General features: G+C 40.1%; 4 protein-coding genes across 4 annotated transcripts; 1 reads left to right on the top strand and 3 right to left on the bottom strand.

Annotated features, from left to right (window-relative positions):
- Positions 1-8,236: 8,236 nt before the first annotated feature.
- MELLADRAFT_101196 (uncharacterized protein) lies at positions 8,237-9,830 on the bottom strand (the record flags this gene model as incomplete). Its single annotated transcript, XM_007403575.1, has 2 exons — positions 8,237-8,625; positions 8,726-9,830. The coding sequence occupies 2 exons, from the start codon at positions 9,828-9,830 to the stop codon at positions 8,237-8,239; spliced, it is 1,494 nt and encodes a 497-aa protein (XP_007403637.1).
- Positions 9,831-12,022: 2,192 nt separating this feature from the next.
- On the bottom strand, positions 12,023-13,319 carry MELLADRAFT_58549 (uncharacterized protein; the record flags this gene model as incomplete). Its single annotated transcript, XM_007403574.1, is given in 4 exon segments — positions 12,023-12,211; positions 12,289-12,510; positions 12,569-12,676; positions 12,696-13,319. The coding sequence occupies 4 exon segments, from the start codon at positions 13,317-13,319 to the stop codon at positions 12,023-12,025; spliced, it is 1,143 nt and encodes a 380-aa protein (XP_007403636.1).
- A 3,331-nt stretch (positions 13,320-16,650) lies between these two features.
- Positions 16,651-20,118, bottom strand: MELLADRAFT_46386 (uncharacterized protein; the record flags this gene model as incomplete). The annotated part of the gene is made up of 11 exons (XM_007403573.1): positions 16,651-16,992; positions 17,096-17,144; positions 17,250-17,323; positions 17,425-17,485; positions 17,630-17,687; positions 17,782-17,792; positions 17,955-18,016; positions 18,123-18,213; positions 18,321-18,760; positions 18,883-19,127; positions 19,342-20,118. 11 exons carry the CDS (start codon positions 19,815-19,817, stop codon positions 16,943-16,945), a joined length of 1,617 nt encoding a protein of 538 aa, XP_007403635.1.
- Positions 20,119-21,230: 1,112 nt separating this feature from the next.
- On the top strand, positions 21,231-24,027 carry MELLADRAFT_86936 (carbohydrate-binding module family 21; the record flags this gene model as incomplete). The annotated part of the gene is made up of 4 exons (XM_007403962.1): positions 21,231-21,348; positions 21,417-22,318; positions 22,397-23,686; positions 23,761-24,027. 4 exons carry the CDS (start codon positions 21,231-21,233, stop codon positions 24,025-24,027), a joined length of 2,577 nt encoding a protein of 858 aa, XP_007404024.1.
- Between the last annotated feature and the right edge of the window lie 473 nt (positions 24,028-24,500).

The raw sequence follows: 24,500 nt of genomic DNA, 5'->3' as shown, positions 1-24,500 counted from the left end.
TTTGTGTCTTGAAGATGCGTTAGGAAATTTATCATTGAACTCATTTACTAATTCTGAACTATTCTTTAAGTTAATTGCTGGCTCCCACGAGTTTTCTTTCGAGCTGGATCCCTTCCAACTGACTAAGTACTCTAACTTGTTGTACCTCTTTCTACAATCTAAAATTTCATTAACTTCGTATTCTTCGTTATTTTCAATTATGACTGGTCTCGGTTCCTGTTGGTGCCTTTTGTTGATACTGTCAGGTTCGTGTTTCCTAAGTAGAGAGACGTGAAAGACTGGATGAACACCTTTCATGGATAGAGGTAAAGTTAGTTTATAAGCGGAACATGATATTTTCTTAACAATGTTGAAAGGGCCCAGCCACTTATGATCCAGTTTAGGGCTGGGTCTTGTGGTGGATATGTTCTTGCTGTCCAACCAAACTTGGTCTCCAACTCTCCAATCCGGTGTTGGTCTTGTGGATTTATCGAATTGTTCTTTCATGCTTTCCTGTGCAATTCGTAAACATTCAGTTAATTCAGTTTGTACTTCATGTAGAGTTTTAAGTCTTTCTTCTACTACAGGTACACATTGCGCGTTAGAAGGGACTCCGCCGAATATTGGCTCGAAACCGTAATTTGCTTTAAATGGGGACACTCCTGTCGACGCGTGGTCCCTGTTGTTGTAAGAGAATTCGCCTATCGGTAGGAAGTCGGTCCAATTGTCCTGTCTGTAGCTTATAAAGTGCCTCAGGTATTGTTCAATAACTTTGTTGACAATTTCAGATTGTCCATCTGTCCTTGGATGATAGGCTGTTGATGGATGTAGTCTTATTCCAAGTCTCCGATCCAATTCAGTGGTGATCTGAGATATAAATATACTACCTCTATCTGAAGTGATGGTTTTCGGCGTCCCATGTAATTTCCATACGTTGTGGATCATCAAGTCTGCTAGTTCGTCAGCTTTCATTGATTCTTTACAAGGGATAAAGTGGGCCATCTTCGTCAATCGATCCACGACCGTCAGGATACTGTCGTGGCCTTTCGATTCCGGTAAGCTAGTGATCAGATCGTAACTGATGTCTGTCCACGGGCCTGCGGGTATGGGAAGTGGTTCTAAAGCACCAAAGGGCCTTTTTGTACTTGTCTTTGTCCGTAAGCAAGAGTCACATGCGTCAACATATCTGTTCACATACGCCTTTTGTGAAGGCCAATTAAAACATCTCCTAACTAGTGCGAGTGTTTTAGCTCTACCAGGGTGTCCAGCTAACAGGCTGTCGTGTCGACTCTTGAGGATTGCATATTTGATCTTGTCATTGTCCGGTACTTCGATCCTGCCGCCTTTGTAGATCACGCCATCCACGACTTGGTAGTGAGATACTGATTTCTTGATGCTTGTAGAAATTGGGTTATCAATAACCTGAATGAGTTCTTGTAGTCTCGGGCAATCTGCGGTACTCTGACAAATTGAATCAATAATCTCGTTGTCGTTTGGTGTTACCTCTCCGTCTCTGTCCTCTGAGACTCCCAAGACGTCAACCTCGAACCAATGTTTGGGGTTTTCCAATGAGATTTCTTCATCTTGAAAGAATGATTCGAAGCTGTCAATGTCGGCTTGAAATGTCTCATGGGTGATATTCTCCGGCCTAAGCAATCGACCAAAAGTTAGCTTTTCGTCATTCGTAGGGGCTAGGTCAGGCCTTCTAGACAACGCATCGGGTCTGATGCCGTGTTTTCCCGGTCTAAACCTGATCTTGAAATCGAAACATCCCAGGATCTCTGCCCATCTGGCTTGACGCCGTGTTAACTGCTTGGTGGTCATGAAAGTCTTCAAATTCCGGTGGTCAGTGTAAACTATGACGTCGAGACGATTAGGATTCCCTTCAAGGTAGTGTCTCCACTCCTTGAAGGACGCAACTATGGCCAGTAATTCCTTGTCGAAAATCTCGTAATTTCGTTCCGCTTGAACCAATGAACGTGACAGATACGCGACCGGGTGTAGTTGACCGTCATCTTCGCACTTTTGAGAGAGTACGGCGCCCAAGGCGAAGTCTGAGCAATCGCACTCTAGTACAAAAGGTTTGTACAGGTCGGCTATTTTCAATATGGGTGCTGATGTAAATGCTGTCTTGAGTTTCTGAAAAGCTTCGTCACATTTCTGATCCCAAACAAAAGGAGTCTTATCCTTTGTGAGGTCGTGTAGAGGTCGTGTGGTTCGAGAGAAGTGATCAATAAACCTCCTGTAAAAATTGGCAAAACCAATAAACCTTTGCAGTTCTGTCACCGTCTTTGGAGCTGGCCAATCTGATACCGCTGCCACTTTGGTCGGGTCCATCTTGATTTTGTTCTTTGATATCAAAAGTCCTAAGTATTCCACTTCTGTCTTCGAGAATTCACACTTTTCGGGTTTGAGCCATAGATGGTGTTTGCTGAATATTTCCAAGACTGCATTGACAACTGCTACATGATGGTCTCCTTTCTTAGTATAGATCATGGTGTCGTCTAAGAATGCTGCTACGTCTTTCCCAATGTGGGTCATCAGTATATCTTGGATAAAATACTGGAAATACCCTGGGGCTCCCGTAGGTCCAAAAGGCATAGTCAATGGTGTGAATTGGCCTGCTTTGCATATGAAGGCTAGTTTGTCTTCGTCGCCTTCAGCAACTCGAAGATTACCATAGGCATTTCGCATATCCAGTTTCGTGAATTCTTCGGCATCCAATAGACTATTGACCAAGTCCATAGTCAAAGGTAGCGGGTACTTGTTCTTGACCGTGACTGCATTGAGTTTACGGTAGTCAAAGCATGGTCTTAAGTTACCATCCTTCTTTCCAGTAAAGAGTACCGGTGCAGCCCACGGTGAGGTTGTGCGCCTGATAGTCCCGTTATCCAGTCCTGTCTTGACCATCTCCTCTAGTGCGTCATTCTCCGCGGGTGATAGAGGGATGATACGACTTGCTTGAGGTTGGGCGCCTTCTAGAAGTTCAACTCTGAAATTGTATTGTTGTCTTGGGGGTAGGCCTTGGGCTTTTGACTTCGAAAACATGTGTATATACCGGTGGTAGACTGCTGGGACTAGTTCTTCAATTGTCTTCTCTGGCATGAGTTTCTTCTTTTCGGCTGCTAGTCGTGCGGATGTTGACCAAGAAGTGTTTGCCGCGTCTACGTTGACCTGTGATGGGAATTTCAAATGGCATAGGGGCTTGCTAGCTGCTTCACGGAGTTTAGCGATGATGTCTGGGTTGAACTCACATTGCGGGGGCGTGAAAGTATCATTTCTGACACGCGCCCCCTCGTCAAAGTCCCTAGTTTTCCCCAAAAGCGTCTCCTCAGGATCCTCAGGGGGGTTGTGCGGGCTCGACGAAACTGTAGAAACAGTTGCAATCGGGTCTAATGTCGTGATTGGGTTTGTGATGCCTTCCGTTTCGTTGAGAGTCTCTTGGATCACGGGTACTTTCTGTAGAGGATGTAGTGGCTTGCGAGTCTCTTCTTTGAAAGCGTGATTGAAAGAGTGAGAAGACTTACTCTGCGGGGATGTTAGAGCATTATTCACAACGCACATCCCCTCGTCACTACGCCTAGCTTCCCTCGCCACTTCCACTTCGGGGTTTGGTAAGGGTATTGTCGGGTAAGACGACTCTGCTACTGCAGAGGCAGAAACCTGTTCCGGTGTCCTGACGGTTCCATTGATCCAGTCAATGCGGTGATGGTTGTCGCGAATCCAGGGCATCCCAAGGATCCCATCGTAGGTGTTCTTGATGGGGGTGATGATGAATCGTGATGCGTGAGGGTCGTGGTCGATGGTGAGGTCGGCTTCGTAAGATGAAGTTGATCGAGATCCGTTAAAGCCTGATATGTCTCTTGATGTGTGAATCGCGTGTTGGAGTAGACCGGCTGTTCTGGCAAATGCCTCTCCTAGCACGTTGTGAGTTGCGCCGGAGTCAATCAAAAGACGGGCTGGTGGTATTCTAAATGGTGTGGCTCGGGGGACATGGGACAAAGAAAAGGAAACGGGCAAAAACAGACGAGGGTCGTCATTATTGCAAATTACAACTGCGCTGGCTCCTAATTCTAAAGTCTCTACTAATCCCCTTTTGCTCAAGCTTGGCACAACCGTCAGGCTTGAGCGCCTCCATTTTTTGAATTATCTGATCGACTAGATCCTTCTCCCTTATCTCCCATTGCGGCTAACTTCATTTCCAATTCAGCAATCTTGGCTCCATACACATCTCTCTTCTTCCCACGGTCACGATCACTCCTCCTATCCGGACATTCGTTAGCCCTGTGGCCTTGTTTGGCGCAGCGAAAGCAGGATCCCGTTCGTAGACGTTTGGATTTCTCTTCGTCAGAGAGTCTGGTGAACGACGCTGATATGTCCATCGCGTTAGGGTCTCTGGTAGGGGCACTGAGTGACGTAGATGTGTCGATAGCTCCGTGCAACTTGTTGTCGAGTTTGATGGCGAGATTTGAAATTTGCTCGATAGAAGTAAAGTCATCTTGAACTAAGACCATGGCGACTCGAATATCGCGTTTCAGCCCTTGTTCGTACTGGCTGATCAGGGTGGGCACTTCCCAGCCAGTGTTATGGGAATGCAAGTTGAACTTGTGGGTGTATGCCGCCACGGTGGTTTTTTGCGATAACGATCTAAGCGCCTTCTCAGCTTTAGCCTTCTTCTCTGTATCAAAATACATGGCTTTAAAATTCTGTACGAATCGGTCGAAGGTGAAAAGATGAGCTGTCTTCGGGTCAAGTAATTCCATCGTCAAAGGCTGAGCCCAAGCACTCGCGGTTCCGGTGAGATATGACAGCGCAAACACAACTTTGCTCTGATCGTCGGGGAACAAGTAGTGATGAGCCATCATATAGAGTTGGATTTGACTCGCGAAAACTTCTGCTGGTCCTCCCCTAGTCCCATTAAACTTGTCCGGGGTTGATACCTTAGGTCCCTTTGGGACAGGCGCTACTCCAAGAGTAGGAGGTGGCATGCTCATAGCTGCGGGATTGGGCGATGGGTTCGTCGCGGGTTGAGCATTGGCTGTCGAAGCCTGGTGCGACTCGATAGCAATCAACCGTTCTTCGGCGCAGCGCTGGTTAGCCTCAGCCTGTTCCCTCAGCCCTCGTTCGTGAGCTAACGAGGTCTGGAGTTCGAGGATCTGGCGTTGGATCTCTTCCATAGCTGTATCAGGTGTGCTTGGAGGGGGGGCCTGCAGCGAAGGATGGGGTTCTGTGGGAACGTCGACAAAGTTCGGTTCGGAGTCACTGTCGAGATCGACGTCGTCTTGGGGGATTCTGTACGAGGGAGACGTGATCGGTGTTTTGCGGGGTTATCAAAGTTATAGTTCTTAATCGAAAATCAAAGTTCTGATCAATTCTGAAGTTTAAAGTCCGGGAGATCGATTTCAAGGTCTGGGGTGCAGGAGTCTTCACGTTGAGTCCTGAATCTTGGATTAAAGTTTCTAATGTATTCTGAGATCTAAATCCGATGATGTGGTAAGTTTCAATTCTACTTCTTCGATAATCGATTGAGTTCTTAATGTTCGATATCTAATCAAAGTCCTAATTCTAATAAGGTGATTTCGGTTTGATTCTTGCTTGATGCCTCGAGGCTTGTCTTTTTGAGATCTGACAATATGTTAAGGCCTGGTGATGGGTTCTCGACAAGAGTCGTGGCACAGCAATGGTGGGTTCTGGCTATTAGGTAGATTGTCAGATGAGGAGCAATACAACTGGCGCAATGCGCACTAGATAGTAATCTAATCAGTGACATATAATAGTGTGTGTCACAGAGCGGTGACATGTAAGATCATAACACAGGGTGAGCATTAATTTTTTTTTTTACTTTTAAATTCTTTCCAAATTCTTCCTACTTGTCAGCTGATTACATGATCATCAGGAACTGAGCAATTGCTATCTTTTTACCAGTATTGGACTTCTAAATCAAGATGCCCATAAAAGGTCTTTGGCCCTAGAAAACTTCACTATCAGGCCACAAAGTTTTATAAGAGCAAAAACTTCTAGTGCCAAAGTTTCATTTCCTTATAGGCAAAACTGTGCTTCCTTGTTATAGTTAAGTCCCTTGCTGCAAATCAGAGTGTGTTATAAACAGTGTAGCTTTTAGTTGAGTTTATGGATTGTTTCATGGTAATAGGATATCTGATATGAGTTGGTGTTTCTAGAATATATGTTGTAAATTGTCTTTCACAAAGTGAGATTACAAGTTTTTCAAGTATTAGATCTTATTGTATTGCAAATTCAATAGCAACCACAAATCCCCTTGTGTCTTTCATATGAAATTCTGGACAATTTCTTCTTCAAAAGACATACAGAATACTTGACAAGTCTCCCCAGGATGTGGGTCAACATTACAGTGTGATCAAAAACCATGTACAGTCATTTTCAAAAAGGATGAAAAGACGATTACAAAAACTTGGTCATGTGGTCCGTGCGCGCGGCGGATGTTGCCGGAATGTGGATGAATCCCAACAGCCATATATCGGCAATGTTCTCATACAGTCTACAAATCTCGAACTGTAGCTTTATAATTGTTCGATATAGCCTGACTTTGAGGCTCCTTTGGAAAGTTGATATTGTCGAACGGTATGGCGAAGAAGTATTGGAGTGGCTGATGCGGTTCGAGCCTCGAAAGGGACTCTTTTTTGCCGAGTTTTGGGGATGGCCTTAGGACAATTGATGGGAATGTGCTAACACCACAATCATCATCTAAAAACGGTTATTTTTGCTATACCTGAGCAGCAATAAACTGATGAAAACTTCCTCACAAGCAAAAACTTATGTCATTTGAAAATCTGCCGAGACCGTAAAAGTAAAGACCACGCAGCCGTTTCGAACACGCTGCCCAGGCAGGATACATTCATCACGGCAGCGGCTTCATGCCACAGTGCCATCAACAATATAATTACCAGGTCAAAAAACCGAATTGAACTTGTTTGTAAGGCCGAAAAAGCACTATGTGTGAGCTGTATCGGCGGTATGTGGCTGTCGGGATTCACCCACATTCCGGCGACATCCGCCGCGCGCACGGACCACATGACCAAGTTTTTGTGCTCGTCTTTTCATCCTTTTTGAAAATGACTGTACATACAGAGCCAAAATCAGTGTGCTCAGCCTCAAGACTTACAGCTCAATTTGTTCATTCATTATCAAGATTGAGATTTGTTTAATGTGTGCATGAGGTAGACCCATCCCAGACCGTTTCCCTGCCAGGTATACCACAGCTGAACCTGATTGTGACAAATGATTTGTACCTTCAAAGGAATTTTGAAGGCTCAAGCATAATATTGGCGGATACAGGGGGTGATATTTTCACTGCATGTCTTCAATACATATTCAATAGTCTGTATCTTGGAGTTCCTTTTTTACCTCAAACCATTGAGTCCTTGACATGCAAGACTTGTTTGCTCAACTTGATCAAGTCCCCTTCAAGGCCTAATAAAAAAAGAAAGAAAATCTGTAGGCCCGAAGGGCACACATAAAATCCACCTTATGTGTGTGTCAGATTCAGAATGGCAACATCTGAAGGCCTGAGTTTTGGATGCTTTAACAAAAGTTATTTGGCCCAGCAAGATTCAAACTCCACAAGACCTCATTTTCTTGAAGATCATGAATTGAAGTTGGTACAATCTAGTAGCAAACCAACTAGAACAGGCTGAAATTTAAAGTATGATGAAAACCCCTGTCCTGACCAAAGGTGTAATTCTCCAGCAAAATGATCCAAAAAAGAAACTCAATGATCATCTTCCTGGTCCATTTTTTGGTAGTATGTTTAGGACTCGAGTATCTGATAAAACATCCAGAGTTAAATCTAGATGACATAAAATTCATTTAAAAGAGAGAAAAACAAGTGATAGCTGAAAAGTCCTTCAAATTTATATCACAAAATTTGTAGGAAATCACAACACTACAAGATATCAATTATTTGACAGATCATTAGAAAAAGTCTTGTCAATTTTAAATACAAAATTAAGACAAACAAGAATCTTTTTTATACAGCATCAAATTTGAAGGGAAAACAAAGTTTTAATCAGTTGAAAAAAAATGAAAGAAGAACTAGAACTACCAACATTAGAGGAGAGCAACAAGTAGTTACTGTTCATCATAAATACAACTGACAGACTCTATAATATGAACCTGAGAAGACTTGATGGGAATGGCAAATTACCTGAAGTATATATTTTGCAAAACCAACAATGATCTAGCTTCGAGGTTCCAGAGATTTTGCCTTGATTCAACTGAGTCATTGTTTAACGGGCTGTGGGTCCACTCCCATTTCATACCAAGAAGGTATATGCGAGTCTGACACAAATACCGGAGGCGGCAACTGAAGCGTTGCATGTAAATCTGCATAAGCCTGCTGTTGAGTTAAATAATCATTGGCTGGATCTTGTCTAGGTGAGCTTGACCCAGGAAGTGTAAAAGTTCTTTGCGGAGAATATCGATTATACTCATACCCATCCTTCATAGTTGGGTAGACAAGTTCAATAGGAGTATGACCACTACCGCTCCCTTGAACTCCATCGTTATAGTAATCTGAGTGACCAGCGCTCGATCCATTTTCGGTATGATTCATTGAATAAAATTCAGAATGGGATGGATAATTTCGATCATAGCTCTTTTCAACAAAGGCTAGAAAAGATACATCAGAGACGAAAAAATTCTCTCGGTAAGTGATGTGATGATTTTGTTTTTTTTTGTAAGAAAAAAAAGCTTTGTTATCAAGACTCACAGGGAGGACGTGGTTCAAAGACATCATATCCATCTAATCTCTGCTCGAACTTACGACTTGGTCGGAATTTCCATTTCCTTATGACAGTCCATAGGATGTAAAGTGCACCAATACCACCTACGATAGGTAATACAATCTTTAATGTCGTAGTGAATTCGTTTTGCGAGCTCGAAGACTTGTGTGAAGATTTCGGAGTTTTTGAGATTCCAGGTCGCAGAGTATCTAATGGAACTGGAGAGCTATCAACACTGGTTGAGTTGGCTTGCGGAAGAACTTTTGTGGGTTGAGAGAACGGGGTGTGTATATCGCTTCCACGAATCCGCGTTGAAGAGTTACCTACCTCACCCGTGGTAGATGGGGTACCTTGAGGGACTGGGTCTGAGATAGGCCTGGAAGCGGGTGTTGGCGATGTTTTGGGAGTCGGATTGGTACCACCTGAACGTGTCGTATTCGAAGTGCTACTGGTTGTTGGAGTCACAGATGGTGGCACAGGAGCCGGATTGTTGGTCGGATGTGCGTCAACGCTGGGTCCGATTGCAATTTGATCGTTGGAGCCTGTCTTTCTTGGCGGATCAGAATTGTTCCCAACTACTGGAGTTTTTGTTGGAGGTTCACTAGTGGTGAGTGCATCTGGATTTTTGTTATCAGGGAGAGCCTTTTCTGGTGTACCTCCATTTGACGGAGTGTTGACTGGATGGGAATCACCAGGTTCACCTGGGATTTTGTCACTAGACCCAGCTTTTTTTGGTGCTTCTGGACTACCTCCATTGGCCGCAGTGATTACTGAGGGTGCTTCACCATTGGTTGGTGCGCCAGGAGCTTTGGTTCCAGGACTGACCTTGCCTGGTGGTTCGGATTTAGCTCCAGTGGCTGGAGGGCCAGTTGGAGATGGGGATTGAAGATTTGAAGTAGCGATGGGCGTCTTAGATATTGGCTGAGGAGTTGGTGTGGTACCTCTTGAAGTACGACTTTCAGATTTTTTATCACCTCCAAGATTGAGACCTACGTCCAATCCAAGACCAAGTAAACCTTCTCGCTTGACAAGAGTCGATTCCGCTTGCTCTGTTGAAGAAAATAAATCCCCAGGAAAAGCTTCAGGACTCATAGCTTTTCGAAAATTGACTTGAGAGTTCGATTCAAAAAGTTGAGGAAAACATATTTGGAAGGTTGGCTGACTAAGACATGAAAACTGGTACAACGAAATTCTTACTGTTCTGAGTGTCAATCGGAAATACTAAAACCGATGGTTTGTGAGCACAACGGTGACTAAACAGCAACACATTAAGGTTGAAAATATATCTCGGTAACAGATAGGTAACTTGGTAGGCAAGGGATTCTCGACGATTAATTGTTCGTCTGAGAAGTCACCTTTGCAAGGTCATTGGTAGCGGCGACTTCGACTGAATTAGCATACATGGCAACCTCACAGGGAGGGCAAGTCTTGGACGTCATTGAGCGACATTCGAGAAATTGGCACCTCTCTCTCCAAGATGAAGTCACTGCTTGTTGCACATAACTTTGTTATTCCATGATCAAAAACCCTTTGACAATGAGAATCGTGAGCTATCATGGGGCTATGCTGGTAAGCGTTTAACCTGATCCACTGTTCATGTTCAAATAATCGACCCTCTCCACTTCAACGTTTTACTCGCATCATGATGAATTGTCTTTTTGCATATCCATAGCGCATCAGTCCGCTACCCAGGGAACAGGATCTGCAAGGAATCGCTTTAGTCTTCTTCGGCGGCCACTTGTAGTTGATGATGCATAGGGCAGCTCCTTTGACTGTCTTTGCTTTCATATTTCACCTGTAAAGTCAAGGATCATGGTGTTTCATCAGCTATTAAAGTTGAATGAAGCCATGGATATTTGAACAGTTCAATAGTGCACTCTTTGAATGATGTAGGGATAATCTTTCTTCGATTTTCTTCATGACATCATACACTTGTGTTATGATTCGAATGGTTTTGATCTTAATGTTGAACTTTGGGGTCTAAAGGGTTCAATCCGCTGTTTACCTTATTTTCCTTTTCTTTATCAAACTTGAACATTTTTTTCCCGACAATCCTTTTTACCCTCAGATTGTCTCGTTTACCTTTTCGATCAGCGTGTGCAGCTTTTACAAAGCTGACAGTGACAACCTGAAACTCACAGATTAACCGCATTTCTAGTAGTACATCACTATGAAATGACAATAAAAAAAATCAAGAATTGACAAGCAAGATAGACTCGAAAAGAAGAAGTAGGGACCTCGATCCTCCTCCGCAGGATCCGGGTGCCGTGCTGGGTGGGGCTTGTGTTAAGCTAGCTCAATGTATGCCTTTGGATGTGGGAAAAGGGGAAAGTCTGAGAGGGTGAGATGCTGGACTCCAAATTTTCTTCATGAAGCCATGGATAAATCAATGGCTTCCACTTGCTGAGAAAGTTGCATATATGTCATAAGCTATATACTAGTAGAATCAGGTGTTACGGTATAGCGCTGAAGCAAGTCATGTATTCATCAAACTGTCTATGGATCAACCTGGAAGTGGCTTAGGTGTGAAGGGGGAAAATGGCAAAACCTCTCTCTTTGATCATTGTTGGATTTTGTTGATGACATAGCTCTGATTACGGTAGATCCACAAGTGCAAGACATCAAATCATACATTTTTATTGGTTTCTCAATAGAAAATAACAAAATAAAAAGATTCACAATACTTGCAGTGATTGCATATATTGCAAGACTTAGAAACCTAATGCCAGCAATGCGGTAATCTTAAAATAAGATACAGGCGTGGCAATTAGGATGCCTGCGCTGATAGAGCAATGTGCAGGCGTGAGATGGGTGATATCCATATAGATGAGCTCCATGCATTTGAGGGGAAAAGGGCAAATCCCAAATTAAACAATAATTTCCAATGTCCATGAATTTATGAATTTTATAATAGTTGTATATTTTGAAATGCAATTTGAAAGAAAGAAGAGAAATACAAATATATACATAGATCTATGCTGTACTGAATGTTTTCCTATGACCGCTTTGGGACGTTTGAAATCAAAAGGATAGTAGATGTCAAGATTTATGAAGTGAAAAACAAAAGTGGTTCAAATATAATATTACAACCGTAGTCGAAAGTAAAGAAAAAAAAGGTTAATGCATGCAAAACTTTCAAATTCCAAAAAATGCAGTGGAAAAATGAACAAGGCTTCATCACCTGACCAAGATCAAGAAAAGGTTCAGATCAATACCAATTGATAGTTCTCTGTGGTAGTGGTAGAATCGTAAATGTAAGCTTCTATTTCCCCCAATGCTCGTCACTAAGCTCCAAACTTTGCACCTAGGCTCAGATCTGAAAGACGATGTATGTTGGATTCAAAAACAGGACGTGGTTTGGTAGGTTCTTTGTCTTTGGGACCTGCATAAGCAGTATCGGGTGAATCCATTTCAAGCGTGTAGCCTCTTTTCGGAGGATAGACGAGGGATAAGCTGGTGGGGTCGTCGACATTCTACAGAAATTGGTATCATTAAGATCAGAAAAATCACTCCAGCAATGTTCCTTTCTCGAAAAGTCTGCTGTACTTACGTGGGTTTCATACGGATGACTGTAAAACTCTCCAACCCTAGGACCAGGCTGACTGTAACCACTTACTGATGTATTTGGGCCTGGATAATTTCCATCGCCGAGGAATTGTCCATTCCCTCGACGATTTGCAGAAGAAGGACTCGAAGCAGAAGTGATCGAGGAAGGACGCAAGTGTGAGTCATAACGTTTCTCACCAAAAGCTTTCAAAATCAAGAACAAACACTAATCAGTCACAATTTCGAAATGCAATTCAAAAAAGCGTGATACTGTGAATACTTACAAGGAGGACGAGGATCGAATAGGTTTTCATCATAATCTTCCAATCTTTGTTCAAATTTCCGACTCGGTTTGAATTTCCACTTTCTGATGATAGTCCAAAGGAAATAAACTACAGCAATCACACATACAACCAAGACCATAGTCTTCACTGTAGTGGTGGCGATCCCATTATCCTTGTTCCGCTTGGGCGGTGGCTTATAAAAAGGAGCTGTAGTATTTCCTGTGCTAGTGGGCAGCTCAGAGGTGGTAGTATTGGTCGGATGAGTTGTATTTTGGGAAGCGGTTGGAGAGGTAGTATTTCCCCCAGGAATTGGAGTAGACGAGTTTGGAGATATTGTAGGAGTAGTTGTGCCATTGCCATTGATAGCGGGGCCAAAAGGTGCGAGCGGAGAATTAGTGTTGTTAGGAGACGTAGGTGTCAGGCCGTTGGGTGCTGGTGTGGCGGCAGGTGCAGGCTGAGACGTTGGACCAGGTGGTATCGGAGTGTTCGAACTCGTATTCGGAACAGGGGTCGGCGAGGGAGTGGCAGGCAAAGGAGACGAAGGTGCAGTGCCTGTCGAAGGCCCTGTTCCAGTCGGAGGCGATGGTGATGGCCCTGCTCCAGTCGGAGGCGAGCCTGGTGCTTTGTTTGCAGTTAATTCCGCTTTTATATCTGGAACGTCTGGAATTCCAAGTAATTGACGTTTAAGATGATTTGACTGCTCATCTCGCTTCAGTAAGGAGCTCGATGAAGAAGAGCTATCTTCATCCATTTCTGAGGGGGGTATCGGAGTTGATTGGTTTCTTGAATTTGTACGGTGGAAGTCTCAACGCATGACAATCCAAAGACGCAGCCAGACGAGATGTGTCGTAGGATGATGGATGGCCGGACTTAAACTGAGTATCAAAGCAATGATTTTGTCCTTCGGTCGAAAACGTGCTTCAGCGTAATGGTGTGTCCTTCAAGAGTACAGGACTTGAGCGTAAACGATCTGGCTAGAAATAAAGGCTTGATGTTCAAGATGACCGTTGGTGTCCAAGAAGTGGGTATCGGGTGCCAAAAGGAGAGGGGTTCTGCTGACGAAGGTGACCAGGGAGATAAAAGAATAGACAAAAGATGTCAACTAAGGGTGTTGTGTCCTTCAGGAAGTGTACCAGCAGGGCCTTCGAGCCAGGCTTGACGACGAATTGCTGCCGAAAAGAACTCAAAGGAGGTACTGTAATTCGATTCCAAGGGAAGCGTGATCAGCTAAACAATACAACTAGAAAAATGAGAATGATCCTGGAAGAGGGAATCTTTTAGGGATGTAGTTAAGGAGATCGTTGGCACTGGGCAGAAATTGAATCCTCTGGCGATGTGCTCTCTCGTCAAGATGGACGTCATACACATCCCAACGAGGGGTACAAAATCTCATCTGACCCGCAGTATCCCGCTGTGTTCCGCTTCATCTTGACGTTTGAATGCTTGAAACAATTCGAAAAGGCTCGAAAGCCTGAAACGTCACCCGATAGTCTGTATTCTATGCAGAACATTCTCGGGCCCGCTCATGCTCAATGACTCCAAGAGTCGAGCAATCTTTTGAAACAGTGTTCCAGATGTTCCTCTGCTTTTATCTCAAAAGTGACCCAGCGGTTGCAAGTTGCAACAAGGATGATATCTGACCTCTTGACCTCGAGACTTTAACCTACCTTCTTCCCCTGGCGTGCGGCTCACCACAACGTCGCGCGTTTGATGGAAGGAGATTCAAGGTTGATTCCACCTTGCTTCGCTCAAGCAGGCGAAGGAATTCCGAATGTCGAACGCTGTTTAGTCTGATATATACCAGTCCGACTCGCGCGCTTGAAAATGTGTGGATGTTCTTGGTCGCGAGAAAGTCAGCACGTCATTTACTTACTTATCGATTGATCAATTCTTCAAATCGTAGGCGATTCATAACTTATCATCATAGCCATCGGACTGTTGATCACAAGCAGCCGCGTATCTCAATGCCCTCGATGCACTACAATAACCCTAGACAGAGCCAAAGATAATCGACCAAGACGATTGAGGTATCTAATTGATCTGAGTTTATATCATCAGCTTGACCTTTGATCCCTTGGACCCTCAGATAATATCCCTGCCATCATGAGAGTTTGCCCAAGATGAGGACATCACCACGGCGTATCTGGAACAGATTAAAGGTAAACATGTTACTTCAGTTCGTTTGTGACAATCGATGGTTAAGTTTCTATACATTGCCTTTATTTGTGACCGGACCCCCACTTGATCAACTTTTAGAAGTATACATCGTGTCCACAATTTGTAACAAGCAACATATGACAGGAGTGTTTAAAAAGCAGATCTCTTAAAAAGACTCTTTTCTCCACTGATAAGACATGACATATCAAGCCCACGTCTCCCTATAGATCGTCTACAAATCACCGACCAAAAAGACTCCAAGGTAACCTATGCAGGACAAGTTTGTCAAATTTGATCCTGCATATATATAAGCATGATAATCCCCGATGGAAATAAATTGGGAGTTTGACGGGGACAACTGGCCGACGAAACGACCTGAGTAAATATGTAAGAAGTAGCTGTGTAGAGAGTCGCGAAGATTTTTATGAAAGGAATACGAAGAACGTTCTGCAAGACTTGGAATTACATATCTTATAGATGATGATCAAGATACTCGTTTTGTGAATACAATGGACCTGATAAGATCATGATATGAAGGATTAACTTTGGAAAGATAAGAAGTATCTTATCACAAACATTCAACACCTCATTGTGATCATCGCTGTCAATCACTATTATGGGATATTTGATAAAGTTTCAAATCTTATATTACATACTCGTGAGTGGAAGGGAGGGACTTTAGGTAAGTAACTTGTAAAGCTCAGGGTAAACATAAACTTATCAGGGTAAACAACTCGTGGTAGATTTACTCAAACTCACGGATTCCTTACCGTACAAAATTGATCAAATGTCATATTTTGAGCTTGAGCAATATGCTCGGTAAGGTGTGACAAAAAAAACTCACAAAAAATAGCCCACATCACCCGTCCCTTAGTATTTGGTCGGTACGCTTGCCAGTCGCAGGGTAAAAATGTAGACATTCACATCTTCATGAGGTGCACTGCCACTAGACAGGTGTTGCCCAAAATCATGGCCCTGTCAGTGACAAATCCAATGATTGTTTTCTTTACCTACCCAACACTTTTTGCCAATATATCTCATACTCATCAACACTGAGTCTGAATTTGAGGGAGGTATGAATTCCTGATCCAGGGTTGGTACGTCAAGAAAATAGTTTTTTTAGGAACAACCAAGACCTACCCACCACGCCGTTAGGCCAAAGGTATCGACCCAAAAAAATTGATCAATCCCCAACCAATGCATTCACATTAAAAAAATGCTTCTTAATCAAACAAAGATGACCGCGATGAATCAATCGCGCGAATTCCAGGTGTGCCAAAACAGTCAAGACTTCTCACTCTTGATACCAGAACTCCAGGTGCAACAAAACTCAGGGTAGGCATGCAGATAATTAAGAAATCAAGCATACATGCAACCAGGTTCTTCCCAAGTATATATGAGTGTGTGTTTTCTTTTAGACAGCATTAATCTTTTCACCAATACTAATACCAAACTACTTTCTTGTTGTCATTTTTTTGAGCCACAAAACCTTCATCACACAACTTCCTTCTCTCCACTTATTTGTTTAATTGGATCACAAGCAATTGATCTTAAAATTTCAGAGAAGAGAAATCAGAGCCAATCCATCATAGCTCTGAGTCTTATCAGACTGCATGAATTATCAACAATTTAGTCAATCACTTCTAATGATTTAATATATTCTCATCTGATCATCTGATTCTGAATTATACTTAACTCATCAAATCTTGAGTTGGATCTAAATCTTTTTCAACTTTCTCTAAACTTTTCTTAATTCTTATTATACTTTCTTTAATCTCACTTTACTTTTATTCTTCATCACAACAAATTTATCTTTTCACTTACAACAATGCACCCTACATTTCTTTCTTCACTTTTCTTTTACAACTAGAATCTTTGATAAAGGTTTTGAATTGTAAACTTACAAATCTCACAAAAAATCTTTCACATCTGTTCAAAATCACATCACATTGATTCATGAACACCAAACAAGTAATTCCAGATACTTTGAAGACTGTGAGAATTACCGGAGCACAGATAAGCACGAGTCTTAAGAGTTATGATGATCCAGAAAGATTAAAGAATTGATATGTCAATGAGTTCATTGTTTTAATTTTCTGTAAATCCAAACCTCTCTTTTTCCACGCATTCCCAAATAAATGGTACCTCTAGATTATTACTTCATTTTACATTTTTTTCCTTTCCTAAACACATTCTATTCCAATTCATCAACTTAAACTAATCCAAATTTTCATAAAACGAAGGATCCAAACCAGCCTTCAATCGATCTAAAAAATCATCCCAAAACCCAAAACCAACATCAAAACCTCTATCCCTTCCCTTCTCTTCCCCCAATTTCTATTACTTTTGAAAGAAAACAAAAACACTCACCTTCAACATTAAACGGAGGTTTTAATTTTCCCATAAAATGTAATTTAACCTTCCAATTTTCCCCCAGCCAAAAAAAACAATCCAAAAAAAACACCTCTTAGACTAAATCTTTAATGATAAACTGGTCAATATATTCGAAAACTTGAAAACTTACTTCTCTTCTAAAAACTTCAACTGGATCTAATTTAGGATCAGATTGATTACAAAGATAATTTAACCATTTATGTCCTACTCATCCGTCGCCCCCCCAGACCAATGAAAAAGAAACCGAATCCGTCAATATTTGGATCTTCTGAATTGATTTATAAACCAAAACAAAGAGGCCTCACCTGCAGCTACATGCGTGATTTCATCTGCATGTATGATCTCTAATACTTTAGCCGTTTCAAACTAAACATTCCCCCACACACATCCAGAGAAAGCATAAGTATATTTTAGATGAATTGGATTTGATTATTTTCTTGGCTTGCTCAAAACTTGATTGAAAAAGACAGCTTGATTATTGTTGAAGAAGAACAGAAAAAAAGAACTTACATCACCTGCTGCTTTAACTCTTTTAATTTGAGTAGGATTCACATCTAAACCTCTAGCTCTACAAAACCAACCCCAACCGCCGAAAAAAAAACCAAATTAGTATTTAATAACTTTGCAGGACGAGTTATAAAGAATCAAAACCAAAACTCAACTCATGTACAAGCTAAGAAAAAGAAACCCCCCATGTGTTTTTTTTCGATGAAAGAACCCCAAAAAACCCCAGATCAATTTTTTCTTTCCCAAAACCAAAAAGAAAAACCAAGAAAAAAACTCAAGAAGTAAAGAAAACCCGATTTTGATTTTTCCTTTCTTCAAGAAAACTTACATGAATAATACAAATTCTAGAAATCAAAGAATGAGAAGTATCACGAGCAGATTGCCATAAGCCTAGAAAAAAAAAGGACACACTTCAGCTCAAGACGTATTTCCAAAAGAATGAAACAAAAACATAAAAAGAAAACGAAAACGAAAAGCAATGCAAGTTGATACGTACCATTATGTACAGGTAATTCACCCCAATCACTACCAAGTCTTTGAATTGCTTCTCTTAAAATAGTAAAATGTTTAGCTTCATCTCCAGCAACCTACTCAAAATCAAAAATCAAAAAAATCAAAAAACCCAAAAAAAACAATCAAAACCTCATGAACTAAAATATACCCTATTTTTAAGTAAAAAACCAAAAACACAAACCTTACAAAAATCTAAAAAGAATTCTCTAGGTAACTTATGATGTTTGTTCAATTGATCTAGACCATAATTACCAAATCTACACAACAAATCCCAAGTTAAATCAATAGCCCATAACTCAATATTAGCCAACGAATGTAATAACTTAATCCGATTCTTTTCATTTCCCGATTTACCCTTCTTAGTAAACTTAAAATCATCAAACCTCAATGTATCCAATGAAGTTTCTCTAACCGGTTGTAAAGGAGGTAATTCAGATTTCAAAGTTTTCGAATTCGAATCAGTTTGGTTTGTAAGAGGGATTTGATGAGATTTAAATAAATCGATCGAGTGTCGTGTGTATTGAATCTTTTGGATTGGGTTTGGGGTTTGGAGGATTAAAGAGGCCCAGCTTAGTAATGAACTTGGAAGTTCTTGTTCAGATGTTATGGTCGATTTGATTTCTTCTTCATTTGGTTCTGGAACTGCAAATCCTACAAAACACCAAAAAAAACCGAAAACCTATCAATTTTCTGCACTCTTGTTTTCCGTTTTGATTTTTTGGGTGCGAATTGAAAGACTTTACTTTGGGAAATAGGTGTGATTGAAAATAATTTCCATTCTTCTTCTTCTTCTTCTTCATTTCCTTTTTTTTCTTTTTCTTGATTTGTCTTTTGATTTGTATTTTGATTTGTATTTTGATTAAATGAATCAAATTCGATTCGATCAAAAAACAAATACTGAATCCCATCAAGTTCTTTAACAAATGTTTTAATTACACAAGCTTTTAAACCAGTAGAAGATTCACCTGTTCTTAAATCAAAATCATAACTACCAAAAAAAAAAACCCAAAAAAAGTTAGAAATCCAAAGAAAAAGTTAGAAATTCAGGATCTAATGAAATAAAGAAAGAAAAGAGTTTTGAAAAGAAAAGTTTGAAAGTCAAGAGTTTAAAAAGAAAAGAGTTTCGAAAAGAAAGAGTCTTCGAGTTTTTCCAAGAAGAGTTTCGCAAGGAAAAGAATTTTGATAGTCAATTTAAAACTAACCTATGCCAAGGACAAATCGCAATAAGATTATCATCTTCAATTTGGATTTCTGCATGGATTAAAGATTGTCCTAAGTGTGGACATTCTTCTTGGATTGCTAACCATTCGATTTGTTCTTGGGTTTCTAATTTTGATGATTCTTTTTTTGATAATTCTTTTTTTGAATTTTCATCTTTTACTGTTTCTTCGTTTACCGTTTCTTCTTTTACTGTTTCTTCTTTTCCATCTTCTCTGACATTTTTTTCTTCTTTTTCATCTTTTACTGCATCATCTTTTACTGTTTCTTGGTTACTTTGATTTTCTTGATGACTTCGATTTTCCTCTTTTCCATTTTCCATTTTCCCATTTTCTTGATGATGATTCTGATTAATCCCATACAAAATAATCGAAACCGAACAAACCTGATCCAAAGTTTTCAAACCAACCAAATACTTCCAATCCGATCTCAACAAACTTAATTCTGAAATTAAAATCATCTTCTCCTTAACCACCTTCTTCTTAAAACCTAAAAGATAAATCCGAAATCCGTTTTCTTTAACTGATTGCTGATGTTTAGAAAAGAAAAGTTTAATGAATATTCGTATGTAGTGTAAAACCTTGTAAGTTTGGTTCTCTTTTTGGAAAAGAAATTCGTTCGGTTAGTTAGTTGATGAGTTGTGAGTGTTTTCTTTCCAAAGATCGGTTTTTTTCTTGATTTTCTGCTTTAGTTTTGGATTTAAAGAATTCCAAACTTTGATATTCCTGATTTCGTACTAGAAAGAGTGTGTGTGGATAAATGGTTAACTTCCTGTCATTTTCAAGAAACGTGCATCGGACTCCAAACTCCAAACAGATGACAAAAAAATGTTTTTAGTCAACACTTCCGACAACTGCGGCACAGTTATCTCTCACAATGCCAAGATCCAAGAAGTCAACAAAGCTCGTCAGTTTCTTTGAAGTCATCGAGTTCCAACCAAACATCGAATTCCAAACATCACTCGTGAAAGATTGAAAAGTCAGTTTGTTTGTAATTTTGGTCAACCTATGGCGTCATCAAGGCGTCATCGGATCATCAATTGTTCTCCACATTCCAGCATATACACATGGTTTTAAAGAGGTTTCAAACTTTCATCATCTACATGTATATTGCTATTTGCATAGTAGAGAGAACCATGATGAAATCTCATCTCAAGTTGATTTCTGCGATTTGATTAGAAGATATAAAAGTTAAAGGTTGGGGTATGTTTTCTTTTGGTTTGCTTATACCCAAAAAATGATGAAGTTCATGATGATTTATAGTTTTGTAGTGGAATTAAATTGGAGTTTCTTTAAAAAAAAAACAGTCATCAAATCAAATATCAATCAATCAAAGATAACTCAAACTAAAAAATCAGTCAATAGTTATCAGTGATCTGATTTACACATTTTTGATTTCCATTCGATTCATTCAAAATAACCAGAGTGAAGCTGATTCTCACTCAACCAAAGAACATATACAAAGACTATCTTCCTCTTCAAAGCAAGCAAGGAAGGAAAAGAACCTATTCTATTCTATTTGATATTTGATATTTGATTTGATTTGGATTGGATTACATAAAAACTTGATGTTCATTGCTTGATTGGTTGATTTGTTCTCATGGTTAAAGTACTAGAAGAGTAGGTGTGAATGATACGTATTACTATTAGAATTAGTCAACTTTGGTGATTTGATTTGATTTGATTTGAAAATTAAATTTCATTTTGACTCGATTCGATTTGATTGGTTAAACTCCTTCCTGATTTCTATTTTCTTGATTTCTATTTTCTCGATTTCTTTCTTTCTTTCTCAACTTACTACTTTATCAACTTGACTCTAATCTCATCCTTGGTGATCTTATCATCCCCATTCAAGTTACAAATAATCCACCATCATGACATGCTCTAATCCAATCTCACCTTCTCTAAACTCTTCTAGTCCTAATTCTTCTTCTTCTTCTCCTACTCTCACTCAATCTTCTTCTTCTTCTAATCTTCATCTAAATCATCATGGTCAGTAATCTTTTGCTTCTCTTTTCTTATATTCTTCTTTCACTAAACTGACTCAATCTATTTTTCAGAAAAAGAATCCAATCCATCTACATTTAAAACTAGAACTAATTTATTACGGAACAATAATTCCAATAGATCTCTTCATCATCGTTCATTCTCTCAGGGTACAGTACCATTATCACCTTCAAATCATTCTCTAACCAAATCACCTACTTCATCTACTAGCACTACTACTACCACTACTACCACTTTCAATGAACCTACTTCTAGTTATATTTATGTTCAACCTGCTTCACCTCTTCATGAACCTAACAAATCAACTTCTCATCATCATCATCATCATCCAAACTCAAACCTTGAAAACCTCTCACAAAACTCAAATCATCCATCACTAGATCCTTCCATCGATCATCTCACCGTCAGATCTCGTCGAGCTCGCTTACCTTACTTTACTCCTCTAATCCAACCTCAACCGTTAAGTTTTCCCAGAAGATCTCCACCTAAATCTCTGCTTCCCAAACCTACTCCACCTGTTACTCATCATCTTGTACGAGTTCACGATTATGCTCATCCTCCTTCAAATCAACCGATTCATTATATTTCAACCACTAATCCAAACACTTCACCACCCACACAAGATGCAAATCAAGATCCATCATCATCACCTATCAAAAGACCATTACATCAGAAAGCTAAATCAGAAACCGGTTCGAGTTCAAGTAATGGGATGATGAGAATCGAAATCGGACCACATTCGAATTCGAGTCAAAACTTATTATCAATAGATGAAAGCGAACTAGAATTAAGTACACCCATGTTACGAAAGAAATCAGGAGAAGTAGTAAGATCATCCTTGAAGGAGACCCGAGCTAAATCAGCACCTGCTACACCTACTGGACCCAAGTATGTTCATTTCGATTCACATCTAGAACATGTGAAACATTTCTTGAGTCAACAAAGACCAGCAGCCGTAAGTCGAGATGGATCACCTATCGAAACTGAAACTGAAGGAGAAGAAGAGTTTCCATTCCCCATGACGATTAGTAAGAGTAGATTAGTATTAGAAATGAAGAATTTTCCATTAAATCCAGATTTGAATGCACAACTTCAAGGATCAGAGGTTTGGTTAAGATGGATCGAATTGTTTAATGAAGGTAAAACTTTAAAAGGTCAAGTTCAAGTGAAAAACTTATCATTTCAAAAACTTGTGGCTATTAGATTTACCTTTGATGGATGGCAAACGGTTTCAGAAGTCATGGCAGAACATCAAGAATCTATTAAAGATGGTCAATTCGATAGGTTTTCATTTTCGATTAGATTGGTAGATCAATTAGCTAGAATCGAAGAAAGAAAGATGTTTATTGCGATTCGATTCACCAGTGATGGTCGTGAGATTTGGGATAATAATTCTGGTTTGAATTATGATTTGAGGTTTAAAAAGGTTAGAAGTACGGGTGGTGGTGTTAATACTGCAAGTGCTGGAATCAATCAGTATTCTTTTAAACCTTTGAGTGTGGTTGTACCTCATCATCCTTCACCTGATCTTTCAAACCTTCCAACCTCAAGTACGACACCACCTACTACTACTATTTCAAGTAAGACATCACCTATCACAACTGAACCTAATCAATCTGATCCAAGTCCTAGCACAGCACCATATCAATGGAGTGTGACGACCGAAGTTCAAGCCCAAGACCGAATGGCCGAACTAAGAGCCGAATTAGATAGATTAGTAGGCGACGATTTAGGATTATCCATGCCATCTTCACTTGTGTTTAAATCATCCTCTTCTTCTTCACCGAATCTTCCTAGCGAAAGTCCAAAGCTTGAAACTCATAAAAAGTTGGATTCCATCTCGGCCACTAATCATTTGAAATTAAATTCATTAACTCCTTTTGCTTCACGTTATGATTTTACTTCTTCATTAAAACAAGCAGTGATTTCTTCACCTAGATTTGAAGAAAGGAAATGGTCTTTTGGAAATGGAAGTGGAGTAGGAATTGGTAGTGGTAGTGGAGTAGCAGGAGGTTTTAGTCAAACTTCTTCACCTTATTTTGAGGATTGTATGACTTCTTCCTCGAATTCGACTCTTACAGATTCAGTACCTCGATCTGAATTGTTTAGTAGAACTTCTCCTGAGGTTGAGATTGGATTAAATGGGTTGAGTTCATCAAGTTCAAGTTCATCAGGTTTGATTGGAAGTAGTACAGGGAATGCAGGGAATGCAGGGAATGGGAACGGTCAAGCTGTTTTAGAGTCTTTGAGAGCTTTTCAGGAACAAAAACTTAAAGGTGGTCATAACCTTGAAGTCTCAGATTACGGTGATTTAGTTCAAAACGTAAGCATTGACGTTTCTTTTCTGATTTTCTTGAAAAAAGCTTAACTGATTTTTTTTCGTTTTGGTTTGGTAAGTTTTGTTGGGGTGGTGGAACAGAAAACGTAGAAGAAAGTAATACAACTCAGTTATTTTATTCACCTGGAATCATCACTGGTTCAAGACCTTCAAGCTCAAGTACCAGTGGATCTCATTCTGGAATCGGAGTGGAAGGTCAGAGTAGAGAAGAGATTGGAAGTTTATTGGAAAGTGTTCAGGTTAGATTCAGTTCACCTTCTGCTTCTGCTACCAGTCATCATCAGAAAGCCGTGGGGTTGGGCATCGTTGAGGGAGCTGGGGTTTAGCGGCTTTGGAGTGGGGTGTTCTTGAGCTTTTTTTCTTTATGTGTTTTTTTTTTGTTTTTGGTCTTGGTTTTCGTAGTTTTTCTTTTTTTGGTTGGGTTCGTGTTTTGTTGGTTTGTTGGTTTGTGATTGTTGAATTGTTGTTGTTATATTGTTAATCACTGTTGAATTGTTTTGTGATTGTTGAATTATGATTGTTGAACTATGATTGTTGAATTGTTGTTGTAAAACTTGAGCTTACAAAGATAAAGAAGAAGATGAAAAAATCATTTACATTTGATATATATATATATATATTTTCTTTATTGTTTATCCAATTTTCTGAATTTCTCTTTTTTTTCTACTCTTCTTTTATGATGATGATGATGATGATGATGATGAAAATAAAAAAAAAGTCTGGAGATTATATAGTTTTTTTATGTTGTTGAGCTGTTCTTTGATTTTATCTTTTTTTTGATTTTTTCATGGGTTTTTTC

The sequence above is a fragment of the Melampsora larici-populina genome, assembly GCF_000204055.1.
Source record: "Melampsora larici-populina 98AG31 unplaced genomic scaffold MELLAscaffold_1, whole genome shotgun sequence".
Classification (NCBI taxonomy): Eukaryota; Fungi; Basidiomycota; class Pucciniomycetes; order Pucciniales; family Melampsoraceae; genus Melampsora; species Melampsora laricis-populina.
The sequence above is the reverse complement of the archived record's forward strand: the minus strand, read 5'-3'. Positions and strand labels throughout refer to the sequence as shown.